Source organism: Fulmarus glacialis, unplaced genomic scaffold (assembly GCF_000690835.1).
Source record: "Fulmarus glacialis isolate BGI_N327 unplaced genomic scaffold, ASM69083v1 scaffold14826, whole genome shotgun sequence".
NCBI classification, from domain to species: Eukaryota; Metazoa; Chordata; class Aves; order Procellariiformes; family Procellariidae; genus Fulmarus; species Fulmarus glacialis.
Genome location: NW_009216370.1, coordinates 79,360 through 98,433, shown reverse-complemented (window position 1 = coordinate 98,433; position 19,074 = coordinate 79,360). Strand labels below are relative to the sequence as shown.

The following is a 19,074-nucleotide window of genomic DNA, read 5'->3' as shown; positions in this document are numbered from 1 at the left end:
TCAGGATTTAAGGGTAAGTAAGTGGAGCACTCGTCAGCTCAAATAAGGTTATGTTTTCATGATACTATCATGATAATAGTAATAACAATAATAAAAAACCAGAAAAGACTGCCTATTACTTGCAAAACATTTTGCTTTTGATGGAACTGTATATCTGATGGAATTCAATAATGTTGAAAGTTGTCTTAACAAGCTTCAGGCATCCTTTCGGTGGGCGCTAATTCCACTGTTCTGTCTGGTGTGTGCTCAACTCATTAGAAATGATGTAACTGACATAGCAAGCTGCATTTAGAAAGATCCCCATTTTCATGTTCAGATGTATCTTGTCACTAGTTTAGACGATTGCTGGGATAGCAACTGCATTATATATGTGTGTGTGTGTGTGTGTATATATATATAAAATATATAAATAAAACCAACCTGGTAAATCTTACCATTTTTTCCAAACATAGCTTTCAAGTATTAATTCTGTGAGCCACACTCACTTTTTATAACATGCGAAAAAGTGAATACTCTTACAAAATGTTTTTCCCCTGCTTTTTGGAAGTTCATTTTTTTCTGCTCAGTAAGAATTTTATCATAATTTCATGCCCCCACACTTCACAGTTTGTTACTTGGTCTATTACTCTCACATTTAACTTGATAAGGTCCTGCTTCCTGTGATATTCATTTTTGAGTTTTGATTCTTCACAGCTGCTGCTTTGAAGTCTTAGATAACATTCTGAGCATTGCACATTGCTCCTGGTTTTAACCTTTTCATTCAACTGCAGTACGTAGCTCTGTCCCTCCCAAATAACTTTTCAGTGAATTCTAATATTCTCAAATGAATGTTTTGCTTTTAATCAGGGCAAAACTGTGGACTCTTTTTTTAAAAGAAGCTAGTAACTTCTGTCAAAAGGTTTGGTGATTTATCCTCATCTTCAATCCTTTCTTCAAAGGAATTTAAGTCTGTTACTCAGTTCAGGAGGATTCTGAATCATTGTGTATTTCATACATGCATGAAAGGAAGAACTGATGCGCATACTTGTCTTTGTGCCCTCTCTTTCAGCACCATGTTCTTTTTGACCCAATCCTGTCCAGGACCAGGAAATGCAGCTGTCAGTAACTTCCTTTGGATGATATGAAACGGTGCTGGAATAGTGAGTATGTGTGTTGTTGAATGGCTATTAGCTGTAAACAAGCAGATATAAAAACTCAGGTTTTGCCCTCACTTTATCCCTTCAACACTTACAGTGATCTAAAAGAGTGCATGTGAATCTGAACTGCAGGTCAACATCACGTAAAAACTTCCTTTACCAATCTTTAGACCTTTAGTCATTAATTGGAAAAATTTGGTCTGAGATTTTTTAACTTTCTTAAAGGGACAAAAATGAGCAAGGACCTCATCTTACATGTTGAGCTGAGGTTGTTTTGAATCTCGAAGCAATAAGGATGTATTAATGGAGAGCTGAGGGCGCCATGGCTGGAGCAGTACTGCAGATATTCCCACTGGTTTCTCTCCTCTGAGTGTGCTTTTTATGTGAAGGGTCCTAATTTTTTCATTCCTTAGCCCTTTCTGTGCAGTGTCGAGGGATTTGTCTATGGATACAAACATGCAGTTCTCATGCAAGTTATTTACAACCATGTAAGAGCACAGATTATGTATACTTACAACTAACACTATTTGACACCTTGTCAAATTACATGCACTGGGTCATAAAGAAATGACAAACTTTTGCCAGCATTATCTTCCTTCAGAGTCATGATACTGGGCAGAATTCTAATAATGAAATATCCTTATTATACAGGACTACTTACAGATATTAGCAGTGCCCTTAGGTATAGGCAGATAAGAACCAGGGCTCCACGGTCGGCCCTGGTAATTCTTCTTGCATTTTCCACAGTCTGGGCCAGTTGTGTTATGCTCACATTCACAAAGTAGTCTTTTGTTTTCTTCTTTACAGCCAGTAGCATGAAGGTTGCACTTACACCTATTTTTAAAAGGCAAAAATAAAAAAAAGTGGGATATTATTTAGAGGTGAGTTTAAGTTCAGATTAAGTCTTAGTAAAGCATGTCCTATGGCAACCACTCTATTTCTGTGTGTTGTGCCTGTGTTATTGTTTTAGCATGCTTTACAAGACATCACTCAAATAGCATGTTGTAATATCTTCAGCTCGCACAGGTCTAAAAGCAGTAATTTCACCCAGACTCCAAGATGCTGAATCTTTTTTTGTTTTCACTAACGCAGCTCCACTGAGATCAACTAAATTATTCATAGTTTTCACTACAGATAGGTCTATAATCTTGCAAAAATTCAAGAGTTACTCACTACTCCCAGGAACAAAACAAGTCTTCTGCTTATGTCCTTAGAGAATCTGGCCCAAATTAAGATCCAAATTAGGCCCTGGGAGTCTGAGAAAACAGACTTCAATTAAACATCCTCTGCCACGCCACACTTCAGTAGAAGGGAAGCTCACTATAATGGTGTTCTACCATCCTTGTTCAGCAAGTACTCTCTTGCTCCGAAAGGAAAATTTTTTTGCCTGCTTTAATTTTATATAGTTGTAGTAGCTGAAGGTCAGAGGAAATATTTTGGTAGGCACATTTAGTTTTACTTAGGAAAGAACACCTAATCGAACCTTGTGACAAAATCATTAGATAAACCAGAGTCTGCATCTGGTCTTAGAACAATTGTATTTTTTTCCCTGAAACTAGGACACTTTCAGAATGGGAAGCTAGCTTCATAAACAGTAAGGTACTGTCACCTCTTTCCATCCCTTTCCAATAGATGTCAAAACTGGCTAAAATCTGTTTCTGTTTGGGGCTGGAGAGAAAACTAGTATTTAATGACCCTGTCTGTCTGTTTTCCTAATGATCGTACATCTAGTGATTTAAAGGGTTCTCATGTGGGTATTTGTCACCTGTTCCATACAGTGACCAATAATTAGAGCAAAACAACACATGGAATGGGCAAGTGCAAATTAACAGCTGTCAAGCTGACTTCCATTTGGAAGGAATATGACCTGAAGCAACTGGCCACATACATATATATCCCCAGGGTAAAACAAGCTTGCAGTTGTCATAAGTGGCTGCTGGAGAAAATCCACAAGAATCTGTAATACAGTAGGTAGTGGAACATTCTCCTCAATGCTAGAAATGAGGCAGATGAAACTGCTGTTATTTGAGCAATGCTCATTCTAAAGAAAAACAGGTTCAGCACCTTTTAAATTGAAACTACCAAAATGTATTGAATATGCTAGACAAAAGAAAGCGTGATTCATTTTTATATCATTTCCAAAATATTGGTGCTCAAAGACTATATCAACTGTAAAGTAAATTTTCAATTACTAGTCACTGCAGAACAAAAGTTGCCTGTCTGGTGTCAGTGGATGAGATATGCCTATTCATGGAGAGATTGAAGATTTTGGTAAATGGCACTGCTATTAAGAAAAGTAACGGGTGGTTTTACTGTCTATAGGAATATGAAAATGGAAGACTCCCAAACAGGAGAGATACACAATAATGACAAGACCAAAAAACAGAGAGAGTCAGAGGAGAAAGAAGCAGGAGAGACTGTGGAGTCACTAGAATAAATGAGAGAGAGGAGCCAATTGGGTTTCTTTCAGGGAGAGATTTCTGTTTTATTGGAGGGACTCATCAGTGTCAGAGGCAGCAAACTGATCTAGGAAGGAAGAAAAAGCCAGCTGATTCTGAGGAAAAGCTCTGAAAGACCCTAGGGCTCTGAAAGGGTGCTGCAGAGCAGCAGGGGGTAGGGGAACTGAGGTGGGGGAAAATAAATGTAGGTGCATCTGCTAATTGGTGTAAATGTGCACAGCTCTTTTAATAAGCACCTGAAAGTAAAGAATGGTTGTGTCAGAAAACCCTGTGCAAAGTCTGTTTGCACTTCTTAGAACATACTTGTCATATGTTCCTGAAGACATAGACTGACCCTTCCTCAATTTTGCTTGCATGGTTAAGTCTTGGGCGGACTCTGGCCTTCTCCCTCTGCTTCTATCCAGTCCTGTCCCATGCCTCTTCATATATATATACAAAACGTATGCATATATTTGTATGTATGGATGTATATGTGCATACACAAACAAGTCCCATCAATTCTCATGCATATTGATTTCCTTTTATGTCCCACATTCCCTAACTTCACTATGATCCACCTCTTCATAGGTTGCCTCCTCCTTTTCGTTATTTCCCAGGCAAGAGAGCATGGACAGCATGGAATAGCTCTGTTGCCTGTTCTGGTGCCCAGTTTTTTAATTTCTTAGGGCAAGATTGCTGCAGAGGAAGCGCTTCTCAGCCCAGAGTTGCGGCATCATGCCATGGTAGCTGTTCTGTGGTCCACACGGCAGGGCCCACGCGGTGCAGCAATGGGCAGGGTTTCTGCCGAAGGCATCTTCTGCGATTTTAGCCACCGAGCTCCAACAGACAAAGGAAAACTACAGATTTTGGAGGTCTATGTTTGTACCAAATACAGGCAGGTCTTCACAAAAACAGCAAAACGCATTTTCTTGTGAAGTAGTTGGGGACCTTCTGTCAAATTTTAAAACCCTATTAACTGAGATTTAAAACAATCAGCCCTCATACGGCCATTCAGAACAAACACACACAAAACAGACAATGTAGGGACATCTTAGCCACTCAGCTTCCTAAATGGAGGAATTGCTAAATGGCTCTTCAAAATCGGCAGAACAATCACAGATTCATTCAATCAATGCCTCTCTGCAAATTAACTTATTTGGATGTTTTATATGTATTTTTTGAAAGCCTTTCCAGCAGAATCCCCCAGGATGCTGCATCCTGCCTTAAAAGAAAATTCCAAATAATATCATGTTTAAGAGAAAGGAGAGCAAATTTTCTACTCCCCCCAATTAAAAAAAAAAAACAACAACAAACCAACCCCAGACCAACACCCACCCCCCCCAAACCCACCGCCCACCCCCCAAACAAAACCAGCAACGGGGAGAGAGGTGTAGCCTTTTAGGAGTATGATTTAAAGTGAATAAGAGAAAACAACAAATTTGATTACTGAAAAAAATAAAGGACTGATCTAAAACCTTTGTGGGCAGAGAATAGATAGTCAAAATCTAACATTAACAACTGAGCAAAGGAAGAGCCAACAATGCTAAAAACCCTCAGAATAATTCAAACTTAGCTGTGTACAATTTCCAAGGAGAAGAAAGTAAGGAACAAATGTGGTCACTGTGGTTTTCTACAAGACTAGCTAAAGATCAAAGATCAAGGTAAAAAAATACATTTATATTAAAAATGTCAAATGTAGAGTTAATGAGGGCTAGTTAAAGTGGGCACAAAAAGAAATGTTTAAAAAAAAAAACCCAAACCACAAAAGGTCAGATATAATGTGTGGCAAAAACCATTACCTTTACCTTCTTAGTGTACAGACAACATAAATGTTGGGCTTGATTTATGATCATTAGTGTTATACAAGTATGAAAAAATCTGTACATTAATGAAATCTGAAGAGATTAAACTGGAGTTCTTGTTGGTGTCAGTAACTATACATAGAGAGTAAAAGAGCAGAAGCATAAGCAGAAAAAAGACATTCAGAGGACTGAACCACAGAGGCTCTGATTCTCCTCTCACTTGCACCAATTTTTTGCTGAGGTCACTTCACAGATCTTAGAGAGATTAATCATGATTTCCACAGCAAACCAAGGACGTAGCTGAATACTGAATGAGTGTAAAATTCAGACAGTGCTAAAACTGAAAGAGAACAAAAAGCATCTGTGGAAAGCAAACTGAACACAAGTTGGAGGGTACCGTGTCTGGGGAAAAACAAGCCAATACCAAATTCTGTGCTGTATGTGGAGAGACATTTTTACTGAAACAGGGAAGTAGTATTTTGTATACTTCTGTTTTTTTAGGAAGGCTGCACTAGGAATTAGGCAATCTGTCCCAGGGACCTCATCAGAGTGTATATATGGACAATCTCAGAGACTTCTGCAAAGAAGAGAAATGCCTGTTGTGCTTGAGGGACAGACTTCTCTGGATGAATGAAAGAGGTAAATGTGTGTAACGGGGCTGAGAGATGACTAGAGTACAATAAAAAGCTACTTCTATTTGCAGGATAAGCAGTAAGGAAAATTGAAATATTTAAGGTTACAGAAAGAAGAATATTTAGGTAAAAGTACCATCCAGACGGACCATGAGAGAACTACTCTTGCGATGAGATATACTGGATTGTGAGCAGTGTGAAAACAAAGCAGCAGAGCCTGGACCTTAGGCATTTCAGATAACTGTGAATCAGCTGAGCACCACTGATCTGGTAGCTGACTTGGGCTCCTATCAGATCACTGTCAGGATGTGAACATCAGCTTCCTACGGAAGACTGCCCAAGTTCAGAGTCATTCATCTGTCTTGTCTCTTTTTTAAGGAAGATTACCTTTCTTTTCTGTTCCAGAGATAAGGAAGTATTTTGGTACCTTATGTGAATATCCATGATGATAAATTATTACTGAAAAGCCTAGGTACCATTTGTAATTTCTTTAAACACTTTGAAAGGCTGTTCCTAGCTGTTACTGCTTTAAATCGGAGATAGTAACAAATGGATTAATTAGATTTACATACAAAGCACATTAAACACAACATTTCGTATAGCCCTTGTAGACACTTCCATTACAAGAATGTTGTCGCTTTGGCTGCATGTGTAAGAACGGAGAAGTTCTGAAAACCTAAAAAACTGCTTCCACATCCTGTGTGCTGAGTTCCAGACGACAATATTTCATGCCTATATAGTTTCTTGAAATCGAAGAAAAAAGTCAAAGTGCTTTACAAGGTATTACGTACACATGCCCAGAAATGCAATTACTGGGTAGCAGTGGGTAGGTAGCAGCTGCTTGGCACGTCAAGTGGGTTTGCATGTGTACTGAGAAGGGATGATTGAGGGAGCTGTAATAAACTAGAGCAGGTTTGAGAATACAGGTTAAGGTATGGCAAATGTACAAGGATGTATGCTGCAGCCTTTGCACTGCACTGGCAAACAGCCTAAGGGCAAACTCCCTTGTAAGGATAAAGCAAACGTTAAGGGCAAGTGTAGTTCTGAGATACAGTATACGCTCACCATACATGGCATTGCTGAGGTCTAATGCCTTGTATGTCTTTACAAAGAATGCCTGAAGTCCATGATTATAAATACCAACAATTCCATGAGCAATTAGGTTACATACGGGGAGATGCAGGCCTTGAAACAGCTTTCTACCTGAAGGGAACAGTTGTCTGCCTGTATCTGTTATATCTGGTCACAGTTTTTCCAGACTTTTTTTTGTTGATCGTTGTGGGAGCGGCTCTGTCAGTGCTGAGCTTGTGAAAGTGAATGCCATGTCCCCACAACACTTGTCTGCGTTTGGAAACTGCCATCCTGATGTTTCCACAGCTCAGCTGATATCCATCTTTCCAGTTCAACCTGCGAGGACGTTTCCTGCTAAGCAGCCTGGTTACAGCACACGCAAGAACACATTTCCCTCCAACGTGCAAATTCAATTTCGAATCGCTGGAGATTGATATTGCTGTCCAACGCTATAAACTCTAATTGTGTGGGAGAACAAATTTGTTTTTCTGACCACTCATCTTTGACAGACTCATTATTTTGTCATAAAGCAATTGAAATGATATTTTTGGCAGTTACATAAGGCGCAGGAAGCACTCTGGCGTGTTGAAGGAGCAGTGCTGTTGTAGTGGGAGCAGGAGCCCCCGGCACGCTGTGTTCCTCACAGGCTCTATTTACGTACAGACAACTGACATTAAAATGCTGTAAATATCACTAAGGTAATTGCTAATAGCGTGCTGATGCTCTTGCATGTGAGTGCCAACCAACAGACTGGGGGTCACATGAGGGGATCATTTATGTTGAAGAGATCATTCATGAGAAAGAAAGGCAAGAGAAGCTCTTTGATCCATTTTTAATGACTAGCCATATGTTCCTCACTTAGATACACCTTTGGATCATTCTAGGTCATCGCCAAAGTTTAGAAAATCAACTTAAAACCAGCTTGTAAGCCCTCTGCATGGGCTCTTCACTTTTACATGCCACGGGTCAGCTCTCTGCTCCCAGGTAAGCAAAGCCTGAACTTGCACAGCGTCGGCGTGTTTGCTCTTCACATTACTGCCCACACAATGTGGTGCACACACACGTAAGAGACCATCCCGCACGGTTTTAGTTAGGCATTTTAGAACACTGTTAGCAGCGTTAGGAGCCTTAGTCAGCTTGCCCCAATGCTAGCAACTACTTCCAGCACCTTGTTACAGTTGTCCTAAAGGACTCGGCTGTGTTTAGCACAACATCAAACATGTTAAGGCTGTCATCTACTTTATGCCTCTCAAGCTTACTAATGACCTTGAGGCAGCTTCACCAGTGAGATTCAGTTTTCTATTAAAATGTAGCTAAAGATGAAAATTCCACGTTGCAAATACATTTTAAGTGATGCTTCAGCCATGAAGGAGGAAGAGATGTAGATCAAGAAAGCAAAAGTTAAAATATAAATACCTTTAAAATATACCATGAAATATTTGATAAAATCAGCTTTGCATCTGAATCATTAATTTTTAAGGTTTTATATCTTTCTTTTTTTTTTTTAATTTTTTTTGACACTTTGAGACAAATTCATCGTAATTTGAGAAACTGTCTGTACAGGTAAGTGACAAAACTCTTGTACCATTTAGTGTACAAGGTAAACATCATGAAAATACTTAGATAAGTCTGTTTTTCCTTTAAATCTCTCTAACAAGTGGAACATCTTTTCATAGAGGCTCACAGTCTCAGAAACGTCACATCTGCTGATATTATTCATTATATCATAGGATTTTTCCATGTCATGTCAAAAAAACCATGCTGGTCCCTATCCTAATTTCCAAAGCTTAATAGATGTCTACACAGCTTTACTATTGAAGCAGGTTTTGTGGGGATGAAAACAAGTATAAAGGACACTATTGTGAAGAAATAAAATGATTGCTGGCCAATTTATTTCTGCGAGGATGGAACAGACAGTGAGAACACACACATAAAAGAGGTAACAAGATAATTACTGCAATCTAGGCTACCAGTGCTCACTGCAGGAACTACCCGTCTGAAGAAGTTCTGAGCTAAAAGGGTCAAAAAAACTAAGGACAGCTGGCAATCAGAAAATGGCATGGGTTGCTGGCTGCAAGTAGGTCTGCTGAACAAATGTTTCAGCTCACGTGAAGCAGAAAAGTAAATTCTAGTTTTTATTCGGTATTTTTTGAGCCATATGAATATCTCAGGTCCACGTTGCTGTACGGAATCCAAGTCCAAAAAAGGCACTACATCTTTTTCTGGAAATTATGAATAAGACCCCTGTGGTCTGCTGGTAAAATGTAGCCACTGTAGTGAGAGTAAAGAAATGTGAGTCCTTTCTTTCATTTGTTTATTTTTGGAAACACATTTGGTTACCAATCTTCTTCGCTGTGCCTTTCCCCGAATTTATCTAATACATCATAATCTCCCACAAAAAAACCCCAGATTTCTTTGTGGAATGGGGCTACATCAATAAAAAAGGATAAAAAAATTCAATAATAACAAATATAACTTTGTACAGGTAGATATATTATTCTTTCATTTGCAAAGCAAGGACTAATGTCGGATCAGGTTTTTAAGCTTCTTAAATCTGTAAGTAGCTTTGTGGCTAGAAAAGAAGTTTAACCTGCTCTCAGTAATCCTGCTGCACCTTTCTACCTTAGAATCCAGAGATTTACAGAAGCCTTTTCAACTTTATTCTTTACTGTTTAGTTTTTGCTGCTAAATTTGGGAGGAAATTGAATTAGATTCCCAGAGGCAGTATGGAAAATTGGGGAAAATAGCTTCTTATTCTCCCTCAGATGAATATAATATATCTGGTGGGGAACAGCAAAACCCAGGCACAGAGAGCACGTTTGCTTTGCTTTCTCAGTGGCCTACTTCCAAGCAGTTTGGAGAGCTTGAAATTAAAAAAGAAAACAAAGTCCAAAAGGGCAGCATAATTCCTCTCCCTCAGGAGCGAGGACTTTCCAAGACTCACAGAAAGCGTGCAGGGCATGGAATTGCCCACTGTTTGCACTAAGCCAGCCCAACAATAAGAGTACACAAGTGCTAAATTTAAATATTAACATGTTTATAAGATTTATTGTATTCACACGCTAGTAAACATTTCTATATATTCTGATTATTTAAATGGGAACTACTGTCAAGTTAAATGCTGGTCAATACAAACAAGAATTACAGGATCCCTATTAATCGATTTATACCTCAATCTGTATCCGATTAGTATGTTGTCTGATAGATGCACACTGTCTTCCTTTTGAAGCCAAACGTTAGTGGGGCAGGTCCTTTTGGCTTCACCGCTCCTTTCCCCCTGCCCCTCTTAGACAGAGGGCCACAGGCAACCTTACCTTGCCAAATAAACCGTGTTTCTGAAATGCGGCAGTTTACTAGACGACATCCTTCCAAACAAACAGAGGCAACTGAAAATGTTTACAGGCTAGATCAGCAACACTCAGAACTCAAACAGAGAAAGGAGGAGGCAGTAACCTATTAAATCTCTTACAAACACCTCAGTATTTAAGCATTTGAAACTGTTCTGATTTCTTGGCTAGATAAAAAACGTTATGTTACAGAGCAATAGATCTGAAAATTTTCAGATTTACTTCAGTCTCTTAGGTCCAAAGACTAAAAATAATCCAACGATGCTTATACCTAGTAGAACAGAACAGCTAATTCTGAGTGCGAGTTATTTCAGTTTACCGCATTAAAAATACCTATCCTTAATATTAAATACTTACATATACCCAGCCAAGTGGAATGGCCAAATGCTTTTTCTAATTTTCATTTCACATTCTCTAAGTGCTAAAGCTGAAATAAATCTGTCTGAAAATATAGCTGCTGCTAGCTGCTGTAGAGAACTAACTTCCATCCCCTTCCCAAATACTCATTTTTGCTTTTTCTTCAGAGATACTAGTTTTCATGGAAATGTGTCAATAAAGAGAGCGGCTATAAAATCTGCTAGAGTTTGCCAGCAGCATGTTCCACAAATAATTTCATCCATGAACACAGTTTGCCAGATTCTTAGCTGATGTAAATCCATCTGGCTCCACTAGAATCAATGAAATTATGTTAGTTCACACTGTCTGAAACGTGGCCTATTGTTTCCAGCTTTCATTCATATTGGCCTAGGCTTAGTGGCTGTATTTTTAGATAATGGCAGATAATCTTTTTATCATTGTAAATGGCAGGCCCGAGATCTTGAACAAGCATGGGATAGAAACTGGGCGTCAGTGGAGGATAAGGAGCCCAGGTGTGATGTGCTTCTAGGGACACGACTGCTGAGAAGGTAGGATGCTGGTATTTTACATTGTTCACATGCATCTGTTTTGGTCTAATCTTTAACCTCAGAAATAGGAAGCTTTTATTATCTACCTGAAGGATTCCAAAACTGGGGACCATGGCACTCATGTCTCTCCCAGAGAGGAAGCAAAAGCTCTTGCTAAGGTGAAGATGAACAATGACTATTTCTTCCAGTGCTACTAACTGATCATTTAACACTAGTGATTGTTTTGGTAGATTCCCAGACTACCACTGAAGAATGGAGAAAAAGCAGCAGAAGTAAACTCTAAGTACCTCAGTGTTACAATTAATCTCTCTTTTCCCTTCTTCCCACTAGAAATTTCCCTTCTTTCTCACTGGAATCACTTGGTCTCACCTACTAAGTTGCTGTACTTCACGTAACAATCTATCTCTTGCATACATTGATGGGATGGGAGAGTGGGAAGCACATGTGTTGCAGAGGTACTATGCAGTTCAGGTGTTCTGAGCTGTCATGATTTATCACACGTGTTTTAATTGTTTTTTTAAATATCAAGAAAAACTAGGAGAGGGTAAAAACGAAACATCTCCTCAGCTGCTTATGCTGTTATACATCAGAGAGAGAAGGGCTACTGGGACAAGAATGCAGCTCTCCCTCCACCAGCTGGAATAATGCAATCTGTTTGGCAGTACCTTGTCATTGTCTGTCTGATGGTGCAAAAAAGTTAAGGGGCACACTGGCTGAGATTTGGCTACTGCTCATTGCCATTAGGATATTAAGGAAGCAAAGTTTTTATTTTAAATTTTTTTGCTGCTATCCAATGTCCTGCTTAGCCAGCCTTAGTTTGCCCTCCATCCATTGGGCAATAAGTCATTATCAGCAAGACAATACACACCAACAGATACCCTAGATACACCTTCTATTTTAATCACTATAATACCACCAGGCAGCATTTAACCACTATATCACAGCAGTTGTAAAAGTCTGTACCACAACCTGCTAGATCGTTAAGAACGTGACACACAAACCTCAGATGAAAGGTGCCGCAATGTATCACGGCAACGTTTCATAGCTTACAAATTTAAAAACGAAAGTTAGAAAGTCTTTAGGAGTCACTGTTTCTTCTCTTTTCTCTTTTCTCCGGATACAAATCTGCACATCAGATTTGAAATTCCTGGCATTGTGTTAATGTGCATCACCACTTTTAAGTTTATTGAGAGACCAATTTTTCTGGGTTTAATTTAATTAATACCAGTCTTACATCTGCTCAGCAGCAATCCCAAGAAAGCTGCTCTAAGATGCTAGCAATTGCACCAAACTTCCTGTCTTTATTTGTAAGTAGTATTTCACAGTATCAGCTGCCAGCTGGTACCCTGAATTCTTTTTCCCAGCACAACACTGAAAAGGAACAATTTGTTGTGTGGGAGGTCTAAAATTGTGGTCATTAAATTACCATCCAAGTGGACATGCTTACAATATCATTCAAAAATGTTACTTAACTCTCTGCAATGGGAAAAATTTTATTCTTGCATGCAGCGATAGCCCAAGTGAGCTGTTACGAATTTGTGCCCGTGATTAATGTTGGACAGACCTCGCCAAAGCAGAAATATCTTTACTTTAAGCTTAGAGAAAGACTCAGGATGTAGCACCTATTGTGTCACAGTAGGGAATAAAGTATTTTCATGAGCCATTGTCATGGGAGCAACGTTTCTGCTACTTGAGAAACAAGCAAGGTTAATTTCATACTGATTTCGATAACTTTTTGAGGACTATAATAGAGAAAAGCAGCATAAAAATATCTGTGGTGCATGCAGAATTTGACACCAGGGAAACCAGTTCTGTGAAGCAGTACAGCTGCTGCTCTTTTCAAAAGATTTTAAAGCATTTCTGTTTAAGAGACCTCCTATGGACTCATCTGAAGGCTCGAATGTGCTCCTAGTAGTTACTGCTGCAGGGTCGGTGTATACAGAAGAGCGGGGTATGGGCTGTAACGGGTTGCTTCCAAGGGAGAGAAAATATGCCTTGTGCTACTCTGAGAAATATTCCTGGGAGGAGCAGTCGATGTAAGCCCTAACTCAGTGCAGGAGCACGCCGCCGCCACTGTCCTCGCTGGGTGTCCCTTTGCACCAGCGAGGACGGGCCCCCCGGGCAGCTGCAGCAGCCGTTAGGGCGGGATCCCTGCACGTAGGCGCAGAAGAGGTGCAGAATAGCCCACCCCACATATGGCTACTCTTGGACACCAGCTTTCACTCGAAAAAGTCAGACCTCTCTGATAGCTTTACGGCAATGAATAGCTTGGCCCTGTTCCTACTGCAGTCAGTAATGGGAAAGGCCTTTCTGTGGGTCCTGGTATCAGGATGTAGTGAGGAACCTTCTCCACTGCTCATTCTCTGATAGGCATCTGCTGTGACCAGCTCTGGTTTTAGGCCCTCTTGTTAAACTTGTGCCTGTAGGTGAGAGGATTTTACACATCAAACAAAGCCCTGAGGAGACTTCCGCCTCCCTTCCAGACAAACACAGAGGCCAGGGAAAGATTTGTTTCCAAGAAGAAAATGAGTCATAATTCAGAGAAAAGCAAATGCAAAGCAGAATCGTTTACGGAGGTTGTCTAACCCTGTCAGAGCGGCTGGTTCAACCGGTGGCTCCTGTGAAACACCTGGCTGGGCAGGCTCCTGCAGCGGCTGGAGCCATGCGGGATGTGCCAGGGAAATGGAGTCGGAGCAATGGGTAGGAGACAGCAGGAAGGCTTTGGGCAGTTGATCAGGAGACCCCACTTACCTCTCTTTGAAAACTGCCAGAAAGAAGCCAGACTTTTCTCCAAAGAGAAAAGGAATATTGAACATTTTCTTGGGTTTTTTTTCTACATATTTTGGCCACCTTTTGCTCCAGGTGTAACCCCAATATGCACAACCAGCAACAAAGCACACATAAAGAACAAAGGCTGAGTTCTCGTTCCAGATAAGTTCTGTTAACAAATACAGTTGCACACAACCTAACAGGCCCTGAAAAGCCCAGGACTTAAGTGCTTTAAAAAGATAGGTACTTCAAAATCAGATTTCCTTTCTTTTATCTGTCTTGTTTTACAGGAGATGTGTGGGGGAAAGGTAAAGAACTGTTGATAAAAGCACACTTTAATTTCCAATATCATCATAAGATGTCTAGGCACTGACTGGAAATTTAGGAAAACCACTGGGATAAGTGAGGGCGTAGCAGAAATGTAATTCAGGTTGTTCTCTTTCAAGAATCCTGAGAATCCAGACATGAAAACTTTTGGCAAATGATTTAGTGGCCTGTCCTCTTGGTAGATATTTTTAAATGATAAATACGTAAAATATTTTTGAATTGTGAGTATACAGCCTAGCCCAAACCTAACACTTGATTCTGAGAACTAGCTTAATATTCCTCTTTTCACGCTTATACCTTGCTCCTTGTCTGCACAGAAGCCACTGCCCATGAATCATCGCTGCAACCGCTCTGAAGGGCCTTTTTGCACAGGTAAACTGTGTCCGGCTGTTCCCCCCCAGTGTTTTGCTGTTCTGCTGGTTAGTGCTGATATTACTTCTAGGTGTTACCTGAGTTTAAGGACTTTGAATCGCCTCTCTCCCTCTGCAGCGCTGCCATCGTTACCAGAAAGAGGGAAGCACCGGGCAGGTGCTGCGCGCGCGAGCGCCGGCGTCCGGCCGTTGTTCTCTGCCGGGTCCTGGCGGCGCCTCCGTTTGATGCTTCTCAGAGAGGCTGAGGAGCAGAATGCACTTTCTACAAGGGCAGGTTAATTGATCTCTTTCGAAAAATCATGTTGCTGAACTTGAACTTTAGGGATAACTATACGGCACGAGGCAGCTATATTCTTTTCTGGAGTGTGTTCTGAGGTATTCATGAATAAACTATCAAAGTCGAGGGTGCATAATGAACTGCTCAGAGCAAACGAAGCTGACTAAATATTTCAAAAGTGGTTTTGTTCTGGTGTTTTCTTGCGTTTCATTAGGGTTGATTTTCAAAACGCTTAGGCCTCATGGCTCCATCTAAAATAACTGGGAATTGGCTTCTTCTTATTACCAAAACAGATACTCCAAATCCACTTTAAAATACACAGATCTTTTTTTGTTTCTCTTTTTTCCTTTTTCTCTTTAAGTTTTTCATCTCGATTGGAGGTCATAATTTGAAAGAGAAAAGTGAGAAAACTGAACAGAACATTTCTTGTTGTTTATCATGCTAGCCTCAATTTTTTAACTTTTAAATTCCATACAATATAAGCTCCTTGTCACAGAATAATTCCCTCTGGAATTATTATGATAAGAATTATTTGCCAGTAGAGCTGTGCAAATAATTCATTTTTTCAGTTCACTGACTGAACTGAAAAAAAACTGGGGGGAAAAAGCAATTTATGTCAAATGAAATGTGTAGTTTTATTTTCAGGCTTTAAATCCCTTTTTAGAAATTATTTTGGCAATTTTTTGAACAAAAATATTTCCAAAGGAAAAATCGTGCCTCTTTTGAGTTTTCAAAAAAATTATTCAAAAGTATTTATTAATGTGGGTTGAATTCTGAAGATACTTTTAGCCATCCCTGACAGAAGTTTCTTCTGTGAATAATTTATACTTCATTTTTGCTGAAGAAAACTAGATGAAAAGTGAGCAGTTTGTGTCTGTGCATAGTGTTTGAAGTATGCCAAAAGCAACTTACCATCCTATAGCTAACTTAGATACTGAAAAAGAGCTATTGAGTCAGCTTATCTCTAGCCCTGTTGGTATAACACCACAGCACAATGAAATTATTTGCTGGGACTAATTTTAAACAGTTCAGGAAATGAAGTTCTAACTGTATCTTTTCTTTTTAATTTGGGAAAACAATTCTTATTTCACCTACTGTATTTCAGTTGCTGACTTAGCATAGAGAAAGCTTGTTTTCTTTTTCAAAAATACCGTATGATTACTGTTTAATTATAGACACTACTTACTGTTATCTTGAAACCATTAAATTGGCTAGATTCTGCAAACACTTTATTATGTTTTATTAAAGTCAGTGGAATTATACAAAGATGGGAAAATTACAAATGCTCGTTAGTATTAGAAAGCTTGAGATACATAGATGATATCATGGGTCAAATTTACTAGCTTTTTACCAAAAAAATGAATAGGAGTAAATTAATAGATGGTCAGTGGGTATGACTCCTAATGGATGACCTGGTCTTCTCAGAGGTGGGTGGCCACAGCTAGGCAATGCTATTCACTTGTCAGAGGCAGCTGAAAAGGAGCTCTTAGACCTCAGATGGGGAAAGGGAGAGGAGACCTGGCTTCTGGCATTGGCCTTGGAGCAGCAAGCAGGAGACACGTGTGGACGTGCACATATGCCTGCCCGTCGCAGTACCACCAACGCTGACTGGTTTTCCCCCAGTGCCAAAACAGGTCTGCCACGGGGTTTAATACTTGCCCTAGCCCCAAACTCACATGACGTGGGACAACAGACTTTGTGTATGTCTTTCTCTGTGAAATGGGGTTGACGATACTGCTTTGATATTATTCCATAAGCTTAAGTGACAAAGGGCTGGTAGTTTCAAAGCAGTCTTAAGATTCTGACCTAATGCCAGACTAGAATAAAATAGTGATCACTTTTGGCCTTCAGCTGCACTGAAACATTTATTTTTCATGTTTGTTTTTAACGAATACTGGGTAAATCAAAGATGTTCAGACAGAGGCTAGAGCTGAGCTGCACTGTCCACTGAGGGGTCGGGAACATATTTTTGTTGTCTACGAAAACAGACATGCTGGGAGGTCGAATCTGATCCAGTGACTATAATATTCCATGTACCAGAAGAACTAAACAACTTCATTTATATTTCAAATGTTTCAGATCAATACTTCCCTTCATATTCTGTGACCCCCACCAGGAAACTCTTATAACTGAAAATTTAAGGAATAGATTGCAAGTTATGAATAATGTAAGACTGTCATAGAGGAAAGCAAATTGTGAAATACTGCTGACAAAAACAATCAGTATATGTTTATACTGAAGAACAAACCTTTGCAATTCCATCTTGCGTAATATAGCTTTTAAAATCCTATACAAACTTTTCAGTTGTCCCTGAAATGTCAAGCAGGCTTCCTCAGCCTCAAACTCCAATGGAAAATGTACAGGCTGTTTCTGTTCTCAAAGAATGTTTGAGCTAATCTGGAAGTAAAATGTACGCATATATATATATATAAAATAAATATAATACATAGCTCTATGAACAATACTAGGGAACTAATAGAAGCAGGTAATGAACCTAGATTTGTGGGGGGGGGGGCGGGGGAAGTCATTACTACAGGGATGTCTAGCAGCATCTATGTCTCAAGCAGCAGCTTATTACAAGGAACAGATCTAGCAAGATTGGACAGGATCCTGTTTGGGGCTCGGACAGTCAGATGGTGAACAACAGCTTCCTTGTGTTAAAGCATTCTTCAGGGCATGGACTTAAGGAGACCGCTGTTCAAAATGAATTGGTTTTTGTTTGCACACTGACAGAGAGTTGCCGTCCATTGAAAAGAAGAGGGATTTGTCCTGAAGACCTGACAAGTAGGAAGAGACAAGGTGCCCTGAGAGGATCCTAACAAGAACTCCTGCATGACACAGAGCTTTATCCTTAATGAACTTGGGCATAATTATCAGAAACCTCCTGAATTATGCAAATAAAAAACCAAGAAGAAAAGAATAATGGCCACTTTATTAGGAAATATTTTCATAAGCAGTACTTCTGGGGATGAAGGAGTTAGTGTTTGTTTCTGGTATGTTTTAGCGCTGTGTTCTCTTTCTCAGACACTGAGAGAGTTGCAGAGGAGAAGGAAAGAGACAGCTCCACTGGGATTTAGGATGGTGCCCACAGCAGTTATGACCTCCTGTCCCCACCATTATTGCTCATCGTCTTTCCTCATCTATTCTCATGCCTGCTCAGCATCTTCTCCCATTGACCTATACAAGCCAGGAGGGGAGCATTACACAGGACTCAGAAGTGCCCCCAGATCTTGTTAAAGGTGTTCTCTGCTTTCACATTGGGCAGAAAACCTCAGGAGATGAAAAGGGCAGAACTTTGTGTATTTTCTGCTATATACAGATTTATCATGATATACAGAAAATTGACTGAACCAAATGACTTAGCGGCCGTATAATCATGTCACAAAGGGAACAAGCTTCTGGCACCTGTCCAAGCTTCTTGTAACAGAAGTTGAACGTAGCTTTCAGAATACGTTTTTATTCCTTTTTTTTTTCCTATGCAGATCACTCCTGTGTTTTGTCTCAGTTTCACCCCTCCAGGATAATCTCTGGGTTTTCAGATGCTGACCTACCTCTGAAGATAAAGAAAGGAAATAAGGAGAAAAAGTTTTAGTCTGTAACAGGCTTCTCTTGAGATGCATGCACTGCAGAATGCCAACTCCGATAACACCCGTGACAAAACAGCTGCCCCCCTCTCAGTGTTATCGGCACCCGCTCCCACAGCTGTGAGGCAGGACAAGTGCCCTGGGCTGCTGCCTACAAGTCTCTTAGGATGAAGTCTCCCCTACGCTTCATGGCAATTCTTTCCCTTTCCTGTTTGCCTAATGGAGTTATAGCAGCTGAATTTTCAAACCTAGTTTCTTTTTAAAATGTGCTAAGCTTATGAGGATATAAAAAAGTACACATTTTATGTGTTAGGAATTAGGAGGAAGCTCCTGTATACAGGGCATTGAGACTGGACTTTATGTGCTATCAATTGTGTTTGCATTGCAGCAACATTTGCACAACACTCCAAAAGAC

General features: G+C 39.9%; 1 protein-coding gene across 1 annotated transcript in view; it reads right to left on the bottom strand.

Annotated features, from left to right (window-relative positions):
• NTNG1 (netrin G1) overlaps nt 1–19,074 on the bottom strand; it is a gene marked incomplete at its 3' end in the record, with an annotated part of 124,221 nt that overhangs the window by 31,868 nt on the left and 73,279 nt on the right. The window contains exon 3 of the mRNA XM_009579284.1: nt 1,798–1,970. Coding sequence (XP_009577579.1) covers nt 1,798–1,970 — 173 coding nt within the window. The remainder of the gene's footprint in view (nt 1–1,797; nt 1,971–19,074) is intronic.